General features: G+C 50.7%; 1 protein-coding gene across 1 annotated transcript in view; it reads right to left on the reverse strand.

The window, feature by feature from the left end:
- Nucleotides 1-26,789, reverse strand: part of ITGA1 (integrin subunit alpha 1) — a 150,682-nt gene that overhangs the window by 90,167 nt on the left and 33,726 nt on the right. The window contains exon 2 of the mRNA XM_045839909.1: nucleotides 1,210-1,330. Coding sequence (XP_045695865.1) covers nucleotides 1,210-1,330 — 121 coding nt within the window. The remainder of the gene's footprint in view (nucleotides 1-1,209; nucleotides 1,331-26,789) is intronic.

A 26,789-nucleotide genomic window follows, 5' to 3' on the forward strand; every position in this document is an offset into this window, starting at 1 on the left:
CGAGCTCTGGCCCTAAGTGGTTACATTTCCCTAGGGGAGTAACTTCAAACAAAAACATTTTATTAACATAAGGATGACATAGACTAAGCTGTACATATTTCATGTGTGCAACTCGATGAGTTTAGGGACAAGTACACTCTGCGGAACCATTACCCCAACCTGTGCCATGACCATACCCATCACCCCAACGGCTTCCTCCTGCCCTGTTTAGCTATTACTATTATTATTATTATTATTACTATTATGTGATAAGAGCGCAACACCAGAGAACAGGTCTGTGGTTACCAGAGGGGCAGGAAGCTTGGGGGAGGGGGGACGGCAAAAGGAGTGAAGGGCGTCACGTGCCCGGTGGTGGGCGGTAACTAGACTTTTGGAGGTGGTCCCTTTGTAGTGTATGCAGATGTCAAATTACAACGTATACCTGAAAGTCATATAATTTTAACAGGTCGTAGAAATCACACCTGCCGTGAACGTACCCAACCCTACAGTGTTTAAAAGCACGGAAATGACATTCAGTCAGGTTTGTTAGTAGCAGTAGACCAGACTGAGCCGCCCGGCGAAGCACCAGAATAGAAGCCCAACACTGTGACGTTGCCGCGGCGACGTGAACCCTTTCAGAGAGAGCCCCTGGTCTGCCTCCCAACCCTTTCTGCTGAATGTCCGCTATGAAAGCGAGAAGGGTTCAAGAACTCCTACTTGATAACGTAGTTTCGGAACGACGCGGCAACTCTTTGGGATAAGGACCTTCCCCGAGGTCAACCTGGGCTTCACACGCGTCACGAACCACGTCCTTTAAGATTGCCAAGAAAGTAGCCCTGGCTGGCGTAGCTCAGTGGATTGAGTGCGGGCTGCGAACCAAAGTGTCGCAGGTTCGATTCCCAGTCAGGGCACATGCCTGGGTTGCAGGCCATAACCCCCAGCAACCGCACATTGATGTTTCTCTCTCTCTCTCTCTCTTTCTTCCTCCCTTCCCTCTCTAAAAATAAATAAATAAAATCTTAAAAAAAAGATTGCCAAGAAAGTCTTTTTGTCTTCCTTTGTCAGTTTCCATCACCAAGTGATCGAACTGCAACTCCTACTGTAAGTGATTCATTCTGTTGGATTCTCATTCATAAAGCGAACTGTAGCCAAATAATGGCTTTCATTACTGTGAAGGGAAACTACACAACAACAACAACAACCACAACAACAAAACACACGCTGGCTTACCATTTCCCTTCTTCGTTTTCATACTGCTGAACGGTGTACCCGAACAGGTCCTCCACGGGGCCGCTGAAGGTCATGGAGTTCTTCACGTCGACATTGAATGACATGCAGACGCCGAGAACAACTGCAAGAGAGAGAAGACAGAGTCCAGTGACACCGAGTTCACTAAGCGTCCACTGTGGCTCAAGTTACGGACGGCGTTCTCGGGGTTCCCGGGAAAGCACCGGCGCGCAAAGATCGACCCAGACCACAGCCAGGGTCTAGGGGAGCCACCACACGCGGACCGGGAATCAGTGCAGGGGCTTTGAAGAGCGCGAGCACTGACTCTCAGACACACCCCACAGACATGCGGCGTCTGCGGCGTCCCCGGAGCTTCAGGGGCGCGTGTGGGAGGTGTGGGAAGGCACGCTCGCAAAGGCAGCTCCGGAGAATCTCGCAGCAGAGCGAGCCCCACAGCCTGTGTGGCCGCCAGGGACGGGCACACCGCTTCCTCCTCCGGGCTGGTGACAGAGGGTCAGCATGGAGACCGTGGGGGGCGCGGGGGGCAGGCAGCTCTCTCCTCGCTGCTTCCCGAGGGAAGGTGAGAGGCTGTCTCCACCCAGAGAGGGCTCCCCGTGCAGGCCTGAGACGTGCTGTGTTCCCCGTCAAGGCTCGGGTGGACCGGTGGGAGCTCCCCCTAATACACCAAAGCCCCCTGCACAGTGCTGGTGGTGGGGCCTCCTCCCGGCCGCTGCCGAGATGAGTGAGAGGCTGCAGCTACAGCTCACTCCACACCAGGCACAGGCTCGACTCAGTGGGGATCGAGTCCCTTCAGTTCCCTTGCAGGTCAGGTGACGAAGCCCTTCACGAGGGTTAGGGTCCGTCCCCAAAGGGTTCTGGACGGTGCGAACCCCCCGTCGGGCCCTGGTTTCTACAGTGTCCGTGTGGGATTCCAAAGCATTGCCCTCCTGGGTGCAGCTCGGATCCCTTCGCTAAGAGCAGTGTCTTATGAAGCTGCAGAGCAGCAGAAGGCATGCTCAGAGGTGGTTAAAGCCACTCTCCTTTGTTAAAACCAGCGTACGGCTCCACGCACCCTGGAAACTTCTTCCCTTATCCACTGTACGCTCTTTCATAAATAAAGTCTGAACCCAGACGCAGACTCATTCTGTGTTCTACTTCAGCATCTTCACATTTTGGTAACTATATGAAGTGTTTCTTTGGTGCATAGAATCATACATAACTTAGGGAAAATTTTGTTCTTAAAAACCAAAAATATTTTTATGAAAAAGCAGATACTTATCTATACCCATTTTTACAAAGTTTTCTTTGATCTCCTCAAATGAAAATAGTCTTTTAACTACTAAAACCTCTTCTTCTATGTAAGAAGTCTCTCACAGAGATAATTACCAAACACTATTTACAGTGTATCGTACTTAGCGGTGTGAGACTTTTTTCCTAGATTAGAAAATTCTTTCGTAATTTCTTTATTTTTTAAATTCATTTTCAATGACAGTTGACACACATTATTGTATTAGTTTCATACATTATTGTATTGTATTAGGTGTGTAACACAGAGACTAGGCATTTATATAATTTATAAAATCATCACCCCAGTAAATCTAGTACCCACCTGACACCATACGTGGTTATTACAATATTATTTTGTCTGCATTCCCCGTGCTAGCATTAACATCCCGTGACCATTTTTATAACCGACAACTTGTACTTTCTAATCTCGTACAATTTTCTCACGCAGCCCCCGGCCCCCTCCCATCTGGTGACCACCAGTTCGCTCTCTGTCTCTCTGTCTGGAAACTTCTTTAAAGCAGGGGTCTGCTTCCTCATCTTTCTTATTGCCTCTCAAAACAGCGCAGCTGCTTGGGCACAGCTGAGCAACAACACACTTCCAGGGTGGGGGAGAGAACACGCCGAAGGAGGAAAGGGGGCCGGTGGCAGTGAGAGATGAACTGGTAACAATTTCCTCTTCGTGAAGGAAGATTTTACGGAGATGGAAATGTTAAGTGAGATCTTTAAGTGGGGGGGAGAGATGCGACTTGGCAGTGAGAACAACATATGTCCCAAGGACCTGTGGGGGGGGGGTCGTCTCTGCGAGGAACGAGACACAGAGCAGGACAAATATGGCAGCGAGATCGCCGAGAGACCCGCCCGGCTGGCGTGGAAGACACGGAGCAGGCGTGGGTGGCTGGGCCGCCCGGGCCCATTTATGTACATTTCCTGCTCACTTCTCAAGGGTGACGGCGCGCAGCTGGCGACCGTCTTCTGCCTGATTGCCTTTCGTGCAGTCGGCGGCCGTCCTAAACACTGCTCGCTCTCCGCTCCAAACTAAATAGTCCATGCCCCTACCCTTCCCTCACGGCTTTACTGCTATTTTTGAACACGTTCAACAGATTGTTTTTTTTTTAAGATTTTATTTATTTATTTTCAGAGAGGGAAGGGAAGGAGATAAACAGAGAGAGAGAGAAACATCAATGTGTGGTTGCTGGGGGTCATGGCCTGCAACCCAGGCACGTGCCCTGACTGGGAATCGAACCCGCGACACTAACAGATTGTTGTTGATATGAGGGACACACGGAATAGTACTTCTCCAGCAGGATTACTCCACTTGGGCGCTCGTGACATTTTGGGTCAGAAAACTGTTTGCTACGAGGGGCTGTCCGGGGCCTCGCAGGCGATGAGCAGCACCCCTGGCCCCGCCCACAGATGCCCCCGAGTCCTGAAGGTCAGATGCGCTCCAGACAGTGCCTAATGCCCCTGAGCCCCAGATCACCCGAGTGGAGGACCCCCATCCTACGTATAAGGACCAGAACCCGCCACCCAAGGTTTTGTCAGAAGGTGACTGGAAACCACAGGGGCCGCACCGACATCACCCCGGAACTCCCAGGGGTCCAGCATCTCAGGCCCACCCAGAGTCCCTGAAACAGCGTGTACACCCAACGGCGCCCCGCCCCAGAAGTCTGGTTCCCGTTCTGGGCTGAGAGGCGGGGATCTGTAACACAACGCCCCAGTTCCATGATGATGACGCAGGTCACAGAATTTCCCTAAATGAAACGCACTCAGCATCCTGTAGACGGAAGAGGAGAGGGATTATGTGTCACCAAGGTCAGCGGCAGCCCTCTGGGGGGATCTTCCAGCTCTTCGGTATCTCCAGCACACCCTCTCCCAAAGGCACGTTCCCGGTGCCCGGTCGCTGTAGGACCGGGAGCCTTCGGTCGGTTTCCTTTCTGGGCTGCCGTGTTTGTTCCTCACGCCGTGTGGAATGTCCGGGGGCGTGCGCGCTGCCCTCTTTTCATTTCCTGCCCTCGGACCGCTCCAGGCGACTTGCCCACGGGGATTGTAAATCAGCCTCTTTCATCTTTGCCGAGGCACCCAGGAGCCGCAAGCCCAGGAGACGACAGAAAAAATAGTTTACATTTTGTTCTTTTGATTTAAAGGAGCGCGCATAAACAGTCAAAGCAGCTTCTGGTAGCTTTGGCTCACTGTTCTTTCTGGTACACTGCGTTGTCTCGGACCTTGACGTCCAGAGGTACAGCGAGATCAGACTTGTTCTCGTTCGAAGTCAAACAGAAACAAACCAGACAACACGGACGTGGCCTCAGGCCCACGCGAGGCGAGAAGGATGGGAAATAAAACAGAGGCAATCGTCGTAGGTCAAAAATGAAGTCTTGTTTCACGTGTACTAGCAAAACAAGATGTTTTTCCTTCAAAACAACCGTGTTGTGTGCCTACTCTGTTCCTCTTCACACGCCCCTCCTTGTACAGTTTCCCAACAACCTACCATGAAATCTCGTTATTGTCACCACGGCGCAGACCAGGAGGAGGCTTGGGGGGGGCGGGGAAATGTACCCACATCCCCCCAGGTTTCCCGAGTCACTCCTGTGAATTCAGTTTCTACACTTAGCCGTCAACTGGGAAGGGCGAGTTGAAGGTGACATGAGGAAGGATTAATTAATTGATTGATTTTTAGAGAGCGGGGAGGGAGGGAGAAAGAGAGTGAGAGAAATATCATTGTAAGAGAGAATCATGGATCAGCTGTTTCTCTCACACACGCCCCTCTCCCCCACCCCCACTGGGGACCAGGCACGCCAGCCAGGCATGTGCCCTGACGGGGAGTCGAACTGGCAGCCGCTTGGCCTAGTGGGACGACACCCACCCCACTGAGCCACCCCACTCAGAGCTGACGTGACAAAGGACCCAGGAGAGGGCTACCGCCGGCCCATGTCATTCTGTCTCCTGAGAGGCGGACTTAGGAGGGAGCCTCTGCTACAGTGGCCGTGGCTGGAGGATGCTGGAGTGACGGGGGCGGTGCTGGAGGATGCTGGAGGATGCTGGAGTGACGGGGGCGGTGCTGGAGGATGCTGGAGGATGCTGGAGGGTGCTGGAGTGACAGGGGGCGGTGCTGGAGGATGCTGGAGTGATGTGCTGGGAGGATGCTGGAGGGTGCTGGAGGATGCTGGAGGGTGCTGGAGTGACAGGGGCGGTGCTGGAGGATGCTGGAGGGTGCTGGAGTGACAGGGGCGGTGCTGGAGGATGCTGGAGTGATGGGGGCGGTGCTGGAGGATGCTGGAGGGTGCTGGAGGATGCTGGAGGGTGCTGGAGTGACAGGGGCGGTGCTGGAGGATGCTGGAGGATGCTGGAGGGTGCTGGAGTGACAGGGGCGGTGCTGGAGGATGCTGGAGTGATGGGGGCGGTGCTGGAGGATGCTGGAGGGTGCTGGAGGATGCTGGAGGGTGCTGGAGTGACGGGGGCGGTGCTGGAGGATGCTGGAGGATGCTGGAGTAAACAGACAAGTCCCAGCTACAGAGCTCTAGGTGAGGCTGCTCAGGGGAACCTCAGCCCAGAGACATGTTTGGGTAGAAGGAAATAAAAAGGCATGCTCTTTTTCAAATATGGTTGTATGTGTATGTTATCTGTCTTACGGCTAAAAACTGGGGAGGAAGAGGAGGCAGTTGGCATCCCTTGGGAAAGAGATCACGCGGTGCAAATCCTTCACCCCAGGGCGGAATCTGATGTGTCAGACATCTAAATGAGAGAGAGGGAGAGGGAGAGGGAGAAACAACCTAGGGTCGCGCAGTGTTCTCTGCCTACAGACATTTTCATGTGAATGACGGCGCTGGGCCGGTCGGAGAGCTGCGGAGGTCAGGCAGGCCGGCCGGCAGTTGTCGCTCTCGGGGTGAGCAAACCGGACCCCGAGGGTTCAATGACTGGTCCAGCACCAGGCTGTGGCAGTGGCAGACACAGGACTTCCACCGTGGCCTTGAGACCAAATCGCAGAAACTTTCTGTGGCTACAGTGCTATCGAGTCCGTCAGATTAATAAAGTAAAGTGACTCAGGTCCACAGAACCCTCAGATGGCCCGTGAGAGCGTTCATCATCTCGTGGCTTTGGAGGGTCTGAGCCTGGGACCAGCGGGAAGAGCCGAACGCGGGGCCACACCTGGGCACCTCCAGGTGAGTCTCTGGGACGAGGAAGGCTTGCCTCCTCCGCTTCCTCCCAGCCCCGAGCCCAGCCGCGCAGCCTGTGTGAGTGTGGGCCCCCAGGGACGGAAGTCTGTCTTCCGGGGTGGTCCGGAAATTCTGGTCTCGGAATATCCCGACTGGGGCACTGAATAATAGCCAATGGAATTTTGAATATTTTAAATTCCGAACCCAAGGCTAGAGGGTCTCAAATAAATGGTGATGAGGGATCACTATTAAAATGCTGTTGCTTTCTTTCAACAATTTCCTACACATTTACCCAATCTAGAAATAATAAGATAAATTAACATTCTAGTTAGCATTTTTAATATAGTAAAAAAGATGATACAATATTAAGGTTAGGAATAATAATGGTGGTATCGTGGTTAATGATTTTTAGTACAAATTCCTTGGTAGTACAGAAAGATGGTGACCTTTAGAGATATATGAATGTGGGCGTAAACCTACCCCTCCCGTTTATTTACTCAGTGACTCAGATGTATTCAACTACACCACAAATATTAACGACACCTTTACCTTTGGTAGAATATATGCTAGACCCTAGAGATAAAGAGTTTAAATATAAATATAAATATAAAGTAGGCAGTACTCCTCTTTTCAGAGCTCTTACAGACTAGCTGGGGAAAAAAAAATGCAGCATCTGACTTAACCCGTATGAGCCTCAGTTCATGCTGTTTAAACTGAGCTTAGCAACGCCTGCCAGGTGTTGGTTGCTGGGAGAGACGCAAATCATGCATCGCTACCAGAGAACGCTCAGTAACGAGTTAACAGCTTTCATACGCAAAATCCAAAGAGTCGATGTACCATCTGGCAGCTGCATTTGACTTCGGAAGAGGATGTCCCTCCGTTCGGATGACCCGCTGCAGCTTAAGAAGTGACACAGGTGTGTGAGTGACGTCAGTGGGGAGGACGGGGCCCGCGGACTGCAGCCCGCGGCTCGCTTCCTGTTTCTGTGCCCAGCTGCAGGGACGCGGGTGAAGGCAGCCAGGGGCGGGGGTGGGGGGGTGGGCGGTCAGGCCCTCCCGGGGGAGGGGCTGGCGCGGGGGCTGAGCAGCTGGCAGCTGGCCTTGCAGACAGGGTCCCTGGAGCCTCATCTCAGCGCCTCGAGAGGCGGGGCGTGTTTATGACGCCACCCCGGCGTCAAGCGGTTAGCAAGTCCCGGCTCCTCTCCCTCCAGTCTCAGTGGACTCACCTCTAACCTACTTCCAAGGTCTAACATCTACTCCAGGGGCGGGGGAGCCAGCCTCAGGGGCGCTCCTGCTATATGCAGGCCGTACCAATGAGCCACTGTCTAAAGCCCCCTGAGACCCCGAGGGCACACCTGGGCTGGCGGCCTCCGTGGTGCGGGGCCGCGGAGGCCCCGCCTCCCCGAACCTGGGCGCGGGTGCATCCTGGGTGCGAAGAGTTCACCCGCTTCTGCCCGAATGGGTGGCGACTCCGAAGCCACACATCCTCACCGTAACGATGTTGTGACACATCGGGTGTTTTGCACAACTCCAAATGTACTTTCTACATTTTCTCCTAAAATGTAGATAAAATATATTTAACTTCGAGGCACTCCAGGGTGTTAGAAGGAAAATATTGTAATGATAAAAGTTGGCGAACGTTAGAAGCCCTTTCCTCAGCTCCTGAGAAACAACGAACCATCTGTATAATACCAGTGCTGAGGATCTGTAATCTTAATGAGTGTCATCAGTCTTCATAGGCTAGGTGAGTCAGATCTCAATTTTGGTGTACACGGATGCCTTGAAAGATAAAATCTGATCAAAATGCTAACCGGACCTGTCCAAGAACATTACCGCATCCCCCCATTCTTGTTGGTTTGAATGGAGACGATTGTTTTTACAGCACTGCAGCCTCCTGGAGGAGGAGGACGAGCCAGAAAGCACAGCTCTGCCGCGGGCGAGGCCCCAGGAGGTGAAACTAGAGCGAGAAGAGAGGACAGTCTGAGCGTCCTGAGCGAAGAGGGGAGAGTCGACACGCAGGGTTAAACGTGACACCACAACCTCCAACACGGGAGCCTCTCTCTTCTGCGACACGTACTGCAGTCAACGCAGAGTCTCCTCCGAGCAAGTGGAACTTTCCTGTGCAGTTATGTAAGGAAAACAAAGGTTCTGGCTCCGTGCATCTCGCCGTTCAACGTTCTCTCACCAGAAATGACGTAACGTGTCAGCACGATATCCACCGCCGTCAGCAAGCCCGGAGAGGCCAACCCAAATAAACACCTCGTCGTCCGAGCGCTTTCCAAGCTCCGTCCCGAGGAGCCGCCTTCCAACTGCGCTCGTGCAGCGAGCGGATTGTTCGGACTTCCAGCGCCGATGCCCCGTAGGCCTCCGGTTCTTGCCAACGGCATTTGGACTTCAGAGTGTGTGTGTGTGTGTGTGTGTGTGTGTGTGTGTGTGTGCGCCTGTAGACAGCTGGTGGGAAGGAGGCAAGGAGTCCCAGTTCTTGGCACACAGTAGGTGTTTCATACGAGTCCATTCAGTGGAACACGATGGGATAAACAGAGGAATGAAGATTTCTGGTGTAAAGGTCACTCTGGCTGTGAGAACTTGTGCCCTGTTGTAAGAGCTGCCCAGACTATTAAACTCCAACAGAGTGTTTCCCAAGCACCCTTGGTTAAAAACCCCCCTTTAAAATTTTTCTGCATGAGTTCGTTCTTCCAGTGTTTATTTTCCTTTGCAGTATCCACAGGCGCCTGCTCCTTCCCCACCCCCTCCCACCACACGTGATGATCGCCAGCTCTGCCCGCTCCTCTCCCTCTCCCCCTCCCCCTGAGATTCTCGAGTCTCCCAACCCCGTGCCTCCGTGCACACGCCCGGCATCACCCTCCTGGCCCGGAGTTTCACGGGATAAAACAGCTGAGAACCGTAGGGGCCCGTGGATCCCACAGCAGGAAACACGCCTTGTGTGTTTGTGCAGGCGACACGAGCAGAAACCCTGTTCCCCAGCTGCCCTGGCCCGGGCGCTGAGCTCGCTGGGTTCTGTGACTGCACAGCGTGGCGTGTGGCGCGCGGCTCGGGGAGGGCAGCCGGCCCTGCGGGGCGGAGCGGGCTGGCCCCTACTCTGGCGTGTGCCCAGACACATGGGACGCAAGGGCTTTGGATGCGCGAGGATCTAAAGGAAAGTTGTCTTTGGTTCACGAAGAATTTTCAGTCAGTTTTTGTTCGTTTCCATAGAATGTCTTCTCCATGAGACAGGAAGAACTGAGCATTCTCAGGCTATTTTTGTTGAACAGTAGGCACCCAGGTAGTTGTGGAGGCCAAGAAATCAAAAAGGTGGTGGGCCATGTAAAATAAAAGGATTCCAATGTACCCATAGCTTTAACGGGCAGTTTCTGATTCCAGGCGGTAGGAGATTCCAGTATCCACTCCCTTACACCATTTAATAAAGCAACCTTTCTGGATGGTTGGAGCGTCAGCTTTGAATGTCAGCCACACCCCGTGTCCAAGTGCAGGAGACGTGGTCACGACTTGAGATACTTCTGTTGCTTCTCTGGGGACAGCGCCCCTTTCCTGCTTCCTTATGTTGGTTGGTTGGCTTCTAGGATGAATAAGTCCGCCGAAAACCAGGACACTGAAAACCATCCACATCACCGTGTGCACTACAGAACCACCCGCTGGCGCACCCACAGAAAGCCTCGGGGCTGGCAAGGTACTCCTGACTCGTGTGTGATCCTGAGAAGAATTACATGTGAATTCATAAAACCCACTGACCAGAAGCTGCTGATACAGGTACAGCTTTCTGTCCGGGTCCTTCATCGTGAGACATCGGTGGGCAGAGTGCAGGCCCAGCTGGCTACGGCTGACTCTGAGATCCAACCACTGACATCGCACAAATGGGGAGAAAAGGGATTCTCTAGCTCCCTAATGGGCAAATAGTACAAAAGCAGTCAAAAGCCATTCTCTTTCTCTTAACTGTAAAATTTAGAATTTGGAGTTAAGATTATGTAAGTGAAAACACACAGAGGTATAACAAAAAATGAAACGGAAATAAAGGAAAAAATCATAAAAATTTTAAATATACATTTTACTTGAAAGCACTTATTAAATTATTGAAATGTGAAGAGTAAAAGGTTAAAGCTTTTAACAAATGGGGTCATTTGTGCTGCACTATATTACCTATAAAATATATTAGACATTCTTCACTTAATTAAATTCCAAAAAGTGAAAAATAGTTAAATTAGGCTGTGATTACTCGGACTGAAAATCATCCCCTGGCATTTTGAGTCATCTGCAGCATTTTTTTTTAAAAAGGGACATGCCTGGACGTTTCAAACACCGTGACTTTTACGCAAGTGTTTGGAAACACCGCCAGCATGTAGAATGAAGTCTACCTGCATGTCAGCTCGCCGAGGACCCTGGAGGGAGATCAGACTGACTCTGCCCTGATCTCTCATTTTTTTCTTATTTACCAGATTGCTCGGAAGCAGGAGGCAAAGTATACAGATTCGTAACATTCCTTTTTGATGCAACATGGCTATCTAAATGCTTTCTGGTTTAACATGTGAGTGGTCAGTCATTAACATTAATCCACGAAGGGCTTTGAGAAGCTAGCAAAACGGAGTACTGTGCCAGCCCCAACCAAACACAAACCTACTGGGAAAAAAAAAAAGAAGACTGCTCATCCTCGAGCTTCCCAGGCTTCAGCTGGCCGTCTCAAGTTCCAGACACTACGAGATGTCAAGGTTGATTCTCCCACACCACTGAACAGCTTCGCTTTGGGGGACAGCTCTCTGCTGCCCCTAATAATAATAATACATGACCACTTCGAAGTAATTCTGTGCGATATTTTTTCTTTCCTAGCTACTCATTATAGAAATTTTCCATTGCGTCATTCACTAACAAACATGCTCTTCATTCGAAAGCTTTTTGGTCTCTCTGATACATTTAAAACTTGTCTCGTTTATCAAGAGGAGATCCTGTAGGCTAAATGAAGAGAACTTGTTATTTACCAGAAAACAGACTGGAGGAGAAGAAATCAGAAAGTATTTTAAAGGACATTGGGGATCTGTTTATAAGAAATGAAGAAGAATCTCAGTATCCTGGAATGCAGAAATATTTCAGAAGGCAAAGGCCAGCAGAATGCTTGTTTTCTTTTCAGGGGGAAGAGATAATTCTTGATGCTTTCTTTTTTGTTTTGAGATAGCTGGACACTTTGTTTTCCCAGCTACAACTGCTGTTGCTAAGACCAGACCATGATGATCTTTTCATACCAAGAACACAAGTTGAGCGGTAAGACGCTTGGATCCAACTCCCGTCTCTGTCCGGTATTCCTTCCTCTGCATTCCTTCCACCAGCCCACGAGGGTATGTCGAAACTGGAGTACATACAGATGTCACAGTTAATATCCCTCCAAACGGGCGGCCGACATTTTTCTTAAAGGGAAGCGTTCTCGTCCGGAGATAGCATCACAGCTCTAGCGACCAAGTGGTTGTCACATGCAAATTCAGGCAGAGGTTCCCTCGGGACTGGGCGGGGGGGAGAGGGGAGGAAGACGATAGTTTCCAGAAGGAGATACAACATGTGATTTGAACTTTATACGTTTTTAGAGGAAAAGGCTCACTCCCCACTCCTGCTGCTTCTTTGCACGGGGCGGGGGCTCCACTACCTGCAAAGTTCCTTGTCTTTTTCTACATCTGCCCTCCCTTTGCACTTGACTGATGGGTGGGTTTGGAAGGAGAAGCTGTACAGTAGCCCAGTCTTCTCTCTTATTCACTTTCTCTTGGAAATGAGCCTTTCTGCAGGAAAAAAAAAAAGCTTTGTTCTGTTTCTCCAGTGTCAGGCTCTGCGCGGAGGCCAGAGGGGCAGCCAGCCCCGCCCTGGGGTCAATGTCAATGGCGGGAATTCGCGAGCAGCTCTGCACCCAGCTGGCTCTCCGTTCTGACCCCAGACAGGCGGAGATTGGCTCATCCTCGGGTTTCCTGAAAAATCCTCATGGTGTTTTCCTTCTTATGACAAACAAACAGTTTTGGGGAACTGTCTAGGCTTCAGAAAGCGGCGTATTGGGTACATTTGTGGTCGTTATGTCATTCCTTTCATTTTGTTGTTAGCTTGAAGTACTTCAGGGTAAAAAAGCTCATAAAGGTTCTCTCTATGATTATTATTACGTATTTGAAAATGCACAGATACACTGTAACTTCTATAATTCTTTTTAACTTTTTTAAAGATTTTATTTTTATTTTTATTTATTTTTAGAGAGGGAAGGGAAGGAGAGAGAGAGAGAGAGAAACATCAGTGTGCAGTTGCTGGGGGTCATGGCCTGCAACCCAGGCATGTACCCTGACCGGGAATCGAACCTGTGACACTTTGGTTCTCAGCCTGCGCTCAGTCCACTGAGCTATGCCAGCCAGGGTTTAATTTTTTAAAAATTTTTTTATTTATTTAGTTTAGAGAGAGGGAAGGGAAAGAGAAAGAGAGGAAGAGAAACATTGTGTGGTTGCCTCTCACGCGCCCCCTACTGGGGACCTGGCCCGCAACCCAGGCATGTGTCCTGACTGGGAATCAAACCAGCAATCCTTTGGTTCACAGGCCCGCGCTCAATCCACTGAGCCACACCACCTAAGGCAATTCTTCTTAATGTCATTAAGTGCTTGCTAACAATGCCATTCTTGTTTCTCAGAGTGGCTGGAGGCACAAAATAAAAGAACTTGACTGAACGCCCTTAATGGTCTGTACCCATTTCCTCTTTACTACAATCTCTGGACTCCCATTGGCAGTGAGAGCGAGGGTGGGGGTCCACCCAGGTCTCAGGAAGCATGATGAGACTAAGGGGGCCAGAGGAGGGCTTCGGGGGCAGAGGCACACGACAGCCTGGGGGAGACCTGGCCCAGCGCACTGTGCTGGGGAGAGGCGCCCCACCTGCACCGTGGGGAGCATCGATGAGGGTAAACTTGGCGGGGGCAAAGGTGTCAAAGATTTGGGAAATGACAGTAGCACCATGATTAGCCAAAGTTCATGCTTTGCTTAAACGAATACACCGGCCGGGAAATGTAGCGACTGCTAGCATTTCTAGAAGTTCCTTCCCATCATTTCCCCCGTGCATGTCCACATTCCCATTTCTTCATTCATATCCTAGGACCGGGCCATCTGTGTGGATGCACCGCTGCCTCTGTGGGCAGTGCAGACACCCCGGACCCTGACACTCAGAGTTACAGTGAGAAAGGGGAGCTCGTAATGCCTTACTCTGGGGAAAGTTTATCTAGGAAACATGGAAGGAAGTCAAGTCGCGTGCTGGCTTTCCGCTGGCCACCTTTATTAGACAGACACTGGGCACTCGGGGAAGGTGTAAAAAAACAAAACCAACCAACCAACAGAAACCAAAAGAAAACAGGTCGTCACTCAACTTAGAACTGCCCAGCATGCTAGAGGTGGGTCAAACACCTACTGCTGAGAACAGAAACACGTAGAGATGGACGGAAGCGTGCCCCGGAGTTCTACAGGCGTCACGCGTTAGCGAGCACAGAGCGGGAACGCGGCAGAGGAAGGAGGGTGTGTACTGGACGGTGTTCCCGAGAATGTGGCGCTCCCGAAAGCCTGCTGATCTCGTCATGTCTCACCATCCCAGGTGTTCTTGCAACCTCCGCTTTAAAATTATTATTTGCATCTTCAAAGGGGCAGAAATGAGCACAACTGGATCCGTAAGAACAACGAAGACCTCACCTTGTGACAGCAATGGACTCTAACACCACAGTTGCTCAGAAGAGTTTCTTGCAGTAAAACACACACCTGGCTATAAACTCACTGACTCATTTTCCTTTTTGTAGCCAGAAGTGTATTTTTAAAAACACATACTGGTTACACTACTGTCTTATTCTGGGATGGCTCACCAGGTCCCAGTGAACACAGTCCCACCCCTTAACCTGCATTTACACCCATTGAAATGGGGCCTCACCTCACCTTTCCAATCCTGTGCCCACTTCCAGCTAAGTGGTGGCCACCCTTCAACACCTGCCCTTCCCCAACACGTCCTGTGTTCTCGTCCGAATGACCTCTTAGCCTTAGGAGCTTCCGCACGTCTTCCGAAGTCTGTCTCAAGCTGCCCCCGCTGATGACCACTCTCTGGTCACGCTCCCACGGGACATGCACGCCTTTACCCCACAGAGAATACTGCACCACAGCAACTAGTTCACACGCCCTACTCTCCTCCCAGACGACAAATTACTGAAAGTTAGGAGCTCACGTTCTCACCCACCATGACTAGCACAACGCCCGGGTAGGACAAAGATGGCCTCTCGAACCCCCGTGTCTACCTTGTTTCTCCGCAGGAACGTAAGCTTTCCCTTACCCAGGGCAGCAGCGCGCGTGGCTGAGGGACACGGTGCAGCTCCGTGAGCACACCCTGCTCAAGGGGAAGTGAGCGGACTGTAAGCAGAACCGACTCCTCTAGCAGGGCTGCCTTTGGGGCCTTCCCACACTCTCCTTCTTTCGCCTCTCTCCTCCCTCCCCCATCCCCCAGTTATGGGGCCTTTCATAACAGAACCTAGAGCTCTGCAAGGAGCTGGATTGCCCCTTTCCTGGTGCAAACGTCACCTGTCGTAGCCCTAACACCCGGTGTAACTCTATGTGGAGATAGGTGATGAAAGTTAAATGAGGTCACAGGACTGAGGCCCTAATCTAATGGGACAGGCTCCCGATGGAAGAGGAAGAGACTCCAGAGACTCTGCCCATGTAGGCACTGCAGCAAGGCCGGGTGGGGACGCGGTAAGAAGCCAGCTGTCCACAAGCCAAGGAAGGTGCCACTGGGAACCAGCCCCGACGGCACCTTGACCTTGAAAGTCTAGCCTCAGAGAACTATGAGAAAATTAATTTTTTCTGTTTAAGTGACCCCGTTTGAGGGGATCCGTCACGGCGGCCCAAGAAGACAGACTACTGTGAGTGCCAGCGCCATGCGGGGTTACGACGTGGGCCTGAACGGGGTGGTGCGGTAGAATGCGGAGTGGACGGACAGAAGCAGCCCGGGACGGGGAAGATGACAGGCCCGCCACACCAGCTGCCACCAGCCGCCACCCCCGTCGCACGCACTTCTTATGTGTTCTGCGTCGCTCTGCATCGTTTTAGACTGCGCCAGCCCCGGCAGCCTCAGTCTTGGTCGTCTTGGGGAAGCTTACACTTTCACCAGATGCACTGACGTGTCATAAGTGGTCAACAGAAATTCATGAATGAATGAACACACAGTGTGAAAAAGTATTCTGTTACAAAAGGATTTTTTACTGAGTTTAATGGTCACCTTGTGGGAATCTGCAACTCTATGCTACCGTGCCCAGCCAATGTCTTTATTGTCAGGGTTTTTTTTTCTTCATGGTACAATTCAGCTGAACTAATACACCTTCGTTCGGCTGTTTAAATGGCCAACCTGCAGATTTTAGTTATATTTTAATTGACTATACATTTATCAGAATAGCTTCAATGTACTGAAAAGAATACTACTTCTAAATAGGTTCTTGCAACAAAATTAAGTTGATCTGAACCATAAGTCTGTGATTGCATAAAAAAGAAACCTCAAAACCTCCAACAATGGCCTCTCAGGAGAATTATTAGTTGCTACTGAATAAGCTTTCAGAAAACTCTTAGCGTTGGCCAAGGCCGAGCAAGTCATGCCAGATGGAGTCATTTAAGAAAAGATAAAATGTCTAAGATATGCATTTCACTAGCAACATTTCCCCATTAAATATGTAGCCATCATGCTTTAGGAAGCCATAAGATATTACACAGTGTTATGATTTCTTTTAAGATGTGTAACGTCATAGAAAGAGCGCATGCATTGTGATAAAAACATATAAATGGCATGAGATCGGCCGCACCCGTGTAAGACAAGAGTCAGAATCCTGGAGCTTCTATCAACAGGCAGCAGCTCATCCTAGTGACATGCCATTCAGAGACGGTTTTTCCTGTCCGTGGGCACCCCACCTGGGGAGCACTCCAGTTCTGAAACCTCTGACGGCTCAGCGTCACAAACACCCAGTTACAGCCACATGCCTTCGAGCAGTGGCACCTCGAGAAAACAATAACGATATAATGCCATAGATACGGATATTTCTGTTCCAATAAAAGGGCCTTCTCATTATTTAGAAGACTTTTTGGTACTGAAATCTGGTTCCAGGTTTCCAGTGACCATGTTCGTTCTCCATGCCAACACAGTGATATCATTTTTGGCTCTACACTGTAATTTCTGCAGGAGAAATCCATTGGACTTACCCTAGGTCAAACTATTGAATGTAAAACAGCCTGCATTGAGTTAATTTTGATTTCCCAACATCTGACTGGTCCGACGATAAACTGTAGAACCATCAAGCTGGGAGGGATGAGCCGCCACCGCTGTGGTTTAATGTGCCCTCTCCTGTCATCTGGGGCCCGCCGCTCCCTCCCTTGGCACCCGTCTTGCCGGGACTGAGGGTTTCAGGAGGGGCTGCTGTGTTTTCCGAGGGCCTGGCCACCGAGGCAGGGCAGCTGAGGAAAACAGAGGGCATCGTGCCCCCGGAAGTCATCCAGAAGTTTAAGACGACACAGAGTGAGGAAGGCAAGTGGGCCCGGCCTGCTGTGCGTACAGCTCACCAGCACGTAAGTACGTGTCTCTACGTGACCGTGTTGTGAATAGGTCCTGTTCACCCGGCACACACTAATAAAGGTCCGCCACCTGCAAGCTGATGTGGACGAGCTACGGTCGAGGACCGGAAAGTGACATGAAACGAACACTGGCCCTGACTTCCAGGAGCTCGAGTCACTTCCGAGAAGGAGGCACAAACAACTGCTCTCCGAGGCTGGAAAAAAAAAAAAAAGAGAAAAATTCTCAAGGACCCTAAGTGATTCCTGTAATTGTGTCTATTGTAATTTGGACGCCGATTTTGCAAATCCAAACAATCTGAGTTGATTTCTCTTCCCCATTTCATCACTGAAAGGGTCTGTGCTGTCTCAAAGAGACTGGGGACTAGACACTGGGACTCTCTTGGGTGATCCTTTATGGATTATGGAAGAGCGTGGTTCCTCCTTCGTTGACCTGAAGGGGATTAAACATTTAAAAAAAATTTTCCTAAGAGGACGCTACACTTTAAATGGGAAAGAGCTTTCAGAGTTGATGTCAGCGTTACAAGCACTGCTAGAGGTCAAAAAATAAAAAATAGGACACCAGTCACACTGTCTTTGAGTCCTGGATTGCTAGGTTAGACTAAAGTTGAAACCTTCCATTACGCAACACGAGAGTCAGTCATCTAATTATAAGCGACAGGGTGGTGTGGTGGTGCGGTCACCACTGTGGAGTAATCGCAGCTCTGTGTCTGGGGGTCCTACTGGGAGAGCAGAGCCAACTGGGCACCCGAGTGCCGGCCACCACTGACACCTGCCTGATGGGGGGCCAGCTGCTCGGGAGGAGTCAGCCCCCAGGGTCTCCGCAGCCAAAGCCGGAAGCCTAGTTTTCCTTCACGGCTTGACTGCAGCTACCATTCCATCCCGAATGGCACGAAAGCTCGGGAGTCTAATTGGTGTGGACACTGTAGAAACACTTGCCCTTTTACCACTTTAAAGGTATAAAGAGGGGAAAGTTTTCAAAAACTGGATTGCCTTAATTTTTATCCTTTAACAACAAATAATGATTATCTGGATGGACCTTCATCAACCTAAAAATGACTGTTGTTGTTTTTTTTAAGATTTTATTTATTTATTTTTAGAGAGGGAAAGGGAGGGAGAAAGAGAGAGAGAGAGAGAAAGATCAATGTATGGTTGCTGGGGGTCATGGCCTGCAACCCAGGCATGTGCCCTGACTGGGAATCGAACCTGCGACACTTTGGTTCACAGCCCGCACTCAATCCACTGAGCTATGCCAGCCAGGGCTGACTGTTGTTTTTTAAAGTATCCATCAAAGAAGGGAAAAAATTTAAGATGCACTCCTTGATGAATAAGTAGGACTTATTTTAAAACGTTACACGAAAGCTTCCAAAACTTCATATGAATCTTCCAAAAATTCCTCTTTAAAGGCATGTCTTATAGTGAGACTAATTTGAGAACGTGGTGAATCGAAGCCTTGTTATCTGTTTCTTAACAGCATTACCCGAGAAGAAGAAGAAGAAAAAGACTCCAAAATAGCACTAGGATCCAGAAAATTGGCTTCTCAGCTTTCAGTCTCCTGAATGGGGCCGTTGTCTGAATCCCTAAATTTGTGCGCGCTCGCACTGAAACAGCTTTTCACAGAACCGCCGCACCCTATTGGCTTTTTCCTATTTAGGAACTCAAACAACTTTTAACAGACGGAATCGAATGTCATTCTGGAGGAGAAAGGATGACGTCATGTACATCTTTCATCTAATGACGCATGAAATGACACCCCAGCAAAACCGGTCCAGAGCTACGTGTCGTGTTAAACCACAGAGGTGCCGGGCTCAGTGTCAGGTGTAACGTTCCCTTTGCGGCCTGAGCCCTGAGCCAGGGGTAAACACGACCACAGTCAGCATCACGACAGTCCACAGGCCAGACCCTCCACATGAGAGAGGACTTGAGTACAAAAGCAAAAGGACAGCAGCTCCTCCTGGGTATCTGTGTGAACGCGGAACAACTGCTTTCTGGGCATTTTGAAAGAGTCCTCTTTTGGGCACTGCCCAAACCGTAAACCAAACAAGACAAAAAAACAACTCACCAGACTCTTTAGTATCTTAAAATAGGTACTCTCTCTATAAGCAAATATGACAATGTTTTCATTAACTGTCTCCCTCCCCCCCCGCCAAAAGATGAGAAAAACACATCAGTGTCCTTTGAAAATCTAACTTGAAAACTTCTTTTCAGAATCATCGTTAGTTAGGTCTTTTTTCAAACACTAAGAATTTCTCCTGTGTAGAAAGAAATTTCTCCCTAATTTACAGATCCTAAGACTCAGCAACTCAAATGACCACATTTTGCTAACACTTTTATTTAAAAAAAATAAAGCACGATGCATACTGTGTTGAGTGGAGTGAGACGGATTGTGTATCTCCGCAAAAACGCGTCCAAAGTCTCAGAGCCTGGCATCTGGGAATGTGACTTCACTGGGAAATAGGATCCTTGCAGACGTAATTAAGTTAAGGATCTCAAGATGAGACTGGCCAAAAATTCAAAGACCGCTATCCTTGCAAGATAAAGCAAAGGCAGCCCGGACACCCAGAGGCAGAAACGCAGGGCGGATGGTCCTGTGAAGACAGAGGCGGAGGCTGGAGGCAGGTGAGCAGGAGCTGTGGAGCCTGGAGGAGGCAGGGAGAAGCTCACCCCTGCAGCTTCAGGGTGGGCCCAGCTCCGCCCGCGCCTCGCCTTCGGACTCCTGGCTTTCAGAACTGGGCAAGAATGCATTTCTGGTCTCTTATTTTCCTTTCTCCAGTTTCGTGGAGATATCATTAACGTTCATCACTATGTATGTTTAAGGTACACAGCATGATGATTTGACGTATGTATCATGAAATGCTTACTCCAATAAGTTTAGTTACCATCCATCATATATACGCATATATGAGAAAAAAAAGAGAAAAATTTTTTCCCTTGTGCCAAGAACTCTCAGGATTTAGATTCTCAACAACAGTCACGTACGCCGTACGGCAGTGTCAACTGTAGTCGTCGTGCGCAGCACGTCACGGCCCTAGCACTTACTTACTTAAGACTGGAAACCTGCGCCTCTGGACCGCCCCCTCCATCTCCCCTCCCCCCACCCTCACTTCTGCTAACCACGGATCTCATTTCTTCTATGAGTTACAGGTTTTTTTTTGTCTGTTTTTTAGGATTGTACACGTGAGATCGTACAGTATTTGTCTTTCTCTTAGTTCACTCAGCACAGTGCCCTCTTGGGCCGTCCATGGTGTCACAACGGGCAAGATCTCCTCCTTTTTTATGACCGAGTAGTATTCCACTACATACACCCCGCACCGGTCTTCACCCACTCACCTGTGGGCGGACTCTGCGGCTGTCTCCGTGTCCTGGCCACCGTGCGTAACGCCGCAGTGAAGACGGGCTGCAGATACATTTCGACATGGTGTTTTCATTTTGGGGGCCGGGGGATGCATTCCCAAAAGGGGAGTTGCTGAATCATCATTGCTGGTTTTAGTTTGAATTTCGTGAGGACTCTCCACACCGCTTCCCACAGCGGCGGCACCGCCAGTCTGCATTCCCGGCCGCCGTGCCCGAGGGCTCCCTGTCCCCACACCCTCTCCGACGCATGTGCTCTCTCGTCCCTTTGATGCTGGCCCAGATGGCTGCTGTTTGAGGCCTCCCTGTTAGTGGTAGTTCAACACAGCAGCCCTAGGAAACTGCTCAGCAAAGGGCACACATCCTCATTTCTGACAAAGGTCCCTAAGGGTCCACAGCAAACGCACCGGTGGAACTAACTACCACCCAGGTCTGGAAGAGGGACATTTCCAGGAAACTGTAGCCTCTTGGCTACATTTCCTTCTAAAATAAGGAGCCGCTCAACAACAAAGGGGCAAACAACCCAAATAAAAAGTGGGGAGAGGACTTTAACAGATATTTCTGCACATATGTTACCCAAATGGTCAATAAATCCACAAAAAGATGATCACATCCCTAATTATTAGGAAAAAATAAATCAGCCCTGGTTGGTATAGCTCAGTAGATTGAGTGTGGGCCTGCAAACCAAGGGGTTGCCGGTTCGATTCCCAGTCTGGGCACATGCCTGGGTTGCAGGCCAGATATCCAGTTGGGGGCACGTGAAGGATAACCACACACTGATGTTTCTCTCCCTCTCTTTCTCCTTCCCTTCCCCTCTCTCTAATAAATAAATAAATAAAATCTAAAATAAATAAGTAAATCAAAACCACAATGAAAAACTACTTCTTACCCAATAGGGTGGTTACAATAAAGCATACACAATACAAAACAAATTTTTGCAAGGCTTTGTAGTCACCGGAACCATCATGCATTCATTGCTGGTGGGAATGCAAAACGGCGCGGCCACTGAGGAAACCGGGCTGGCGGCCCCTCAAGAAGTCGCGCACAGAGCTACCGCACGGCCGGGTCACCCCACCCCAGGTGCGACGCCCCAGGGGCTCAAAAACATAGGTTCACACGAAAACTTGTACGTGACTGTTCACTGCAGCGCCGGTCACCACGGCTCGGAAGTGGAAACACCCCAAATACCCACCCACTGCTGAGTGGATAAGCAAACTGTGATACATCCCTACAATGGAGTATTCTTCGGCTATGAAAAGGAATGAGCCCGGGCGGTGAGGCTCAGTGGACTGAGTGCTGCCAGCCTGCGAACCAAAGGGTTGCTGGTTCGATTCCCAGTCAGGGCACGTGCCTGGGTTGTGGGTCCCCAGATGGGGGCACACGACGGGCAACCACACTTGGTGTTTCTCTCCCTCTCTTTCTCCTTCCCTTCCCCTGTCTCTAAAAACAAACAAACAAATAAATAAATTTTAAAAATCTTTTTTTAAAAAAGGAATGAAGCACTGGTACATGCCACCACATGAACGAACCTTGCAAACACTGTGATAAGCGAAAGAAGCCAGTCACAAAAGGTGACTGTTTTGCGATTCCATTTATACAAACTACAAGGAATCAGCACATTCATAAAACGCTTCAATGCTCCATGGAGACAGGGGCTTCCCCTTGGGTCGCTCAGCCTGAACCCAGCGCAGGGGCTCGTTGGCGATGCAGGAGGATCTCAGGACAGTCGGACACTGAGAGACCTCGCTCACCTCCGCGCTCCTAGGGCCTGGCTCCTCGGGCCTGGCTCCCAGGAGCCCCCGCGGAGCCGTGAGCAGTCTCCGAAGACTGCAGCTGGAAAGGCCTGTTCAGACCATCCAATCGGGCGGTGTCCTCGAGTCAGTCACCAGCGCACACCAGAGGCCCAAGCAGCGGAAACGTCCTGTCTGAGAGACTGTGGCCACCCTGCGGATGGTACCTGGAGGAGGAAAGATCCCCTGGGCTCATGGGCGCTCCCTGCCTGCTGTCCCAGAGTGCCACGACGCCACCGCAAAGCCGCAATCACTGCGCTGCCTTCTCTACGCATCCCTGCGATGCAGCTGCAGCTCCTCCGAGGCAGGAAGGTCGCCGGCTACGGTTCCCCTGGGTTAACAATGTCGGGGCAGAGGCTAGAATGGGGACTGGTGAGGGACCAGAGTCCGGGGACAGACTTCCAGCTGGCGACAGGAGGAAGCCCCTTGGCCAGGTGCCGCCCAGGTACCACACGGCTCTGTGCAGAGCAGCTGGGTGCTCTGCGGCCAGCTCTCCCAGGAAACTAGCGCTGCGGTGGCCTCTCTGGGACTCGCAGAATCATGGGGCCCTGCCCGGGCCCTGCGTCAATGGGAGGGATGGGGGAGGAAGACCACTGGGGGCGGCTGGGTTTCACCACGCTGACCTCTGCACCTCCAATGCCTTGTGTAAAGGAGATGCTCTAACTGTGGCCAGAACGGCCACCAACATACTGCAGGCAAACTGCTGCCCCCAGGAGTCTCACCTTCCAGGTCTGCCACTGAAATGAGACTCTGCCCGCAGTGACCCCTGGGAACTCCAAAGCACTCTCAACTACAGAGGAGGAAAGGTCAGAAAACTGCTTTCACCAGGAGGTCCGGGGCTGGTTTTGTTACTGACATTCTTCTGGCCCACAAACCACGCTCCATCAAAAGCAGAAGTTGTAGGAGCACAGGCGCGTCCACGCTGGTGCAGCGCGGTGACCCCGAAGAGCAGCCTCGCGTCCGCCACAAAGGCGCGTGGACACATGGGAGAGAAAGCACTCGCGGCAAAAGTAAACTCGGGGCCGCGTCTCGACCCTACCCAACTTTTTAACCAGGGAGCATGCAACACCAACAACCAGCCAAACACAGGCAGTAGCACAGTCTTAAAGGCATGTTAAATTCCTGAGACACAAACACGACACTGAATACAGGACTCCGGTGGAGGGGCGGAGGAAAACGTGGAAGCTGCGGAGTCCTGGGGACACAGGGACACGAGCCGGGGGCGGGGCCGGGGGCGGGGCCGACTGTGCCCCCGAGCCCTTCGGGTAATCGCGCGCGCACGCAGCAAAGCGCAGCAGCCGCGAGGGCGCATCCACATCCGTCCGAGGAGCAGGGGCCCCGCCGACCTGGCGTGCGAGTGCTGGCTGCTGCGCCCAGGCCTCAGTGCGCTCGGCATTCGGTGCTGGCGCTGGGTGGCACAAACAGGAGGGTGCTGAGGACAACTGGGTTCCAGGGACACGTGCTGTGGTGACGTCACCGCCCTCTTCACAGTGAGGATGGGCTGATTTGCTGACGGCAGCGCGCCCCTGGACAGAACAGACTCTGGTCTTTTATGGGGTTTAATAGCGCCATTTCGCTCCACGTAAAGGAAATAGAGCAGCCCGAACACGTGATTTGTTTGACTGATGCAGGCTCCTGGGGCCCAGGTTGAGAAGCACTGAGCCAAGATAAAATCCCAGAGTTGCCTGGAAAGGCAAGCCAAAGGTGGTCGCCCTTAATTGTCAAGCATCGATAGTTACCATATTTTACTGAATACAAGCTCCAAATCTACTTGGTGTATATAAAATTTCCTTTGTCTGTCAATCAACCAACACTTACTTATTGAGTACACATTTATTCATAATTGTTTTCAACGAGATGCGCACACACACACACACACACACAGGAAGCAGGCTACCAACACAAGGGATATAAGCCATGATACAGATGTTAACCATTACGTAGTTAGATGAGTATTTCATCTGTCCCCTAAGTTAAAGGGCAGATAACTTGAAATGCAACAACTGTAAAATGGGCAAATGAGGAGAATGTAGCAAAGATATGGTAAGATTATCACCATATGTTCTTGTCAAAACCAACTACATGAAAATGGAGATAATATGTTTCTTACAGTCCTTACCTGATTTTTGGACTCAGCACAAGACCAAGGGCCGCAATGTTTGTTGGTGGCAGCTCTGGCTCACCAGTTACCACAAAACATCCATGCGCTCCTTTGTGTTTCCCAGCCTCCCTTGCAGCTAGGCGGGAGCCACGCAGCTGACTCTGGGCAGTAAGTGATGAGCAGAGGTGGCGATGTGCCATCCCCAGCCAAGGCAAGTCAAGAGAAGGTGCCGTTTCCTACACCTGGTCTTTTATGGGGTTTAAGGGCACCCTTAAACCCCATAAAAGACCTTCTGCTGTGACGGGGGGGTCACAGCAGAAGGACGGGGGGGACGAGTGTCTCCAAGGGCATGGACCAAGATGATGCAGTGGGGCCGCCCAGCCCACACTGGGCTGAGACTTAAGGGAGAAATAAAGTTAGCGTTAAGCCACCGACATTTTGGGGTCTTTTGCCAGTTGTATTTACCTCGTTATTGCTCTTGCATAAGGCTTCTGATTCCTACTTTCAAAATATGGTAGAATTAGAATTTACAAAATCACTATTAGAACCTCTAAAGGGTGGGAACCCGGATGTCTTTCACATGTGTATGTCGATGCTGGAGGCTTTGTTAAAGCAACAGGACTGAGTTGGCTTCTTGCGTCACAAAAGGGACTTGCTAGCTTCCTCCAGTTCTCAGGATTCTCTACCAGTCTAGGCGTCGCATTACTTTCCATCTCTTCCTGGAGAAGGAATCTCACAGAAGCACTTTCCAAAGGTGTGGTTACATAAGACTGAGAGCTCAGCCCGACCGCTGTAACCCCTTCAGGAATCCCCTTGAAGCACCACGGCTCAGGTGCCCCCAGGTGAGCCACCCCCGCGTGTGCGTCCCAGGAAATTCCCAAATACCCGCGCGCAGCCCAAGGAAATGATGTCCTGGACCTTCCCCTAATGGGTTTGAGTCCAGTTTTGAAATGCGTCCGCCACAGAAAAACAAAGAAGCCTATTGTCAAATCGGCACGGCTCGGTGTTAGAACTTCCGAAAGCCCTGGTGACGTGGGAGCTGGCTACTGTGTAGTCTCCACACCGGCGTCTCCGTGGGATACACTCGGAGAGCGACACTAAGTCTCTGAACGCGACAGGCCAGGATGCTAAAGGAATCAATGTGTATACACTGAGGTTGCTTCACACAGCTGCTGAGCTGGCAACTTATGAACATGTATCCGTACACTTCGTTTCCCTCAGATGAGTTACCTTCATTACACCCCATCTGCAAACACACTCTGTGTCCTGCTCTAGGCCAGCGGTCAGCAAGCTGTCCCGGGGGCCAAATGCTAAATGACCACTGAGGAGGCTGTGTGGACTGGGAAGTCTGCGACCTGCACTACCTCTGACCCCCGAAAAAAGGCTGCCGACCTTTGCTAGGGAATAAAGCCAAAACAGCCCTTGCAGACATGTATACTGTTAAAATTTGCATATGCAAAAATACCTATTTACCAATATTTTAATTTTCATTAGTCTGTGCCATCTTAATCTCTTACGTTTAAACAAATCAAAGGCAAGAAATGGGGCAAAATTCTGGCAGAGGAAATAGATGTTATTCTGACTTTGCCTAGTTTTCAACATCGGGTCCACTACAGCCCAGGTGAGTATTTCTGCAGATTTCTATCGCTGTCCGATAAAGATATTTGTCTTCTCAAACTACCTTAGTATCTTTGGGAGGAAGAAAGTCTCTGCTTGGTCAGGAGATAAAAGCATTCAAAATAACATTCGCTTTGCATTCACTTAAAGAAGCAGCTCTGACAAAGTTTGGGACCACATGCCCCTGGGGTCGCCGTGTTAGCCCTTACCGGGCACCTGCTATGAGGGCTGAGTGTCCGCATACGGATACCATGATAAAATCGTCCCCCCCTCCCCGTCCCCAGGTGGTATCACCCCCACTTTACAGAGGAGGCTCACGGCGGCTTAGTGACGTTCAATGTCACAAGCTCACTTAGTTAGAGAACCGGGTTTGGCCCTAGTTTTCCTGAAACCAAGCCCGGGGCACTGTCCACTCTGCACCTCCCTGCCCCACCCCCCAGCATTCAGCGACGCTGGTATATTCAACTCTGACTGAGTTTTACGAAAAGTAAGAGAGCCATATAAGGGAAAACAAGTTTTGAAAAGATTAGCATCTTCTTAGGCTTAAGCCAGATTGCACGCTCAGTGGAAACATTCCCAGCTAGGCTTTCCCAGGCAGCGTTAGAGCTGCAGAGTGTGTTGGGTTTGGGAGGGTTTGCGCTGTTCTGAGCTGACCCCAGACTGACCCGAGGGGTCACCCGAGGGCTTT

This window comes from Phyllostomus hastatus, unplaced genomic scaffold (genome assembly GCF_019186645.2).
Source record: "Phyllostomus hastatus isolate PE091 unplaced genomic scaffold, TTU_PhHast_1.1 phas_contig_329, whole genome shotgun sequence".
Taxonomy (NCBI): Eukaryota; Metazoa; Chordata; class Mammalia; order Chiroptera; family Phyllostomidae; genus Phyllostomus; species Phyllostomus hastatus.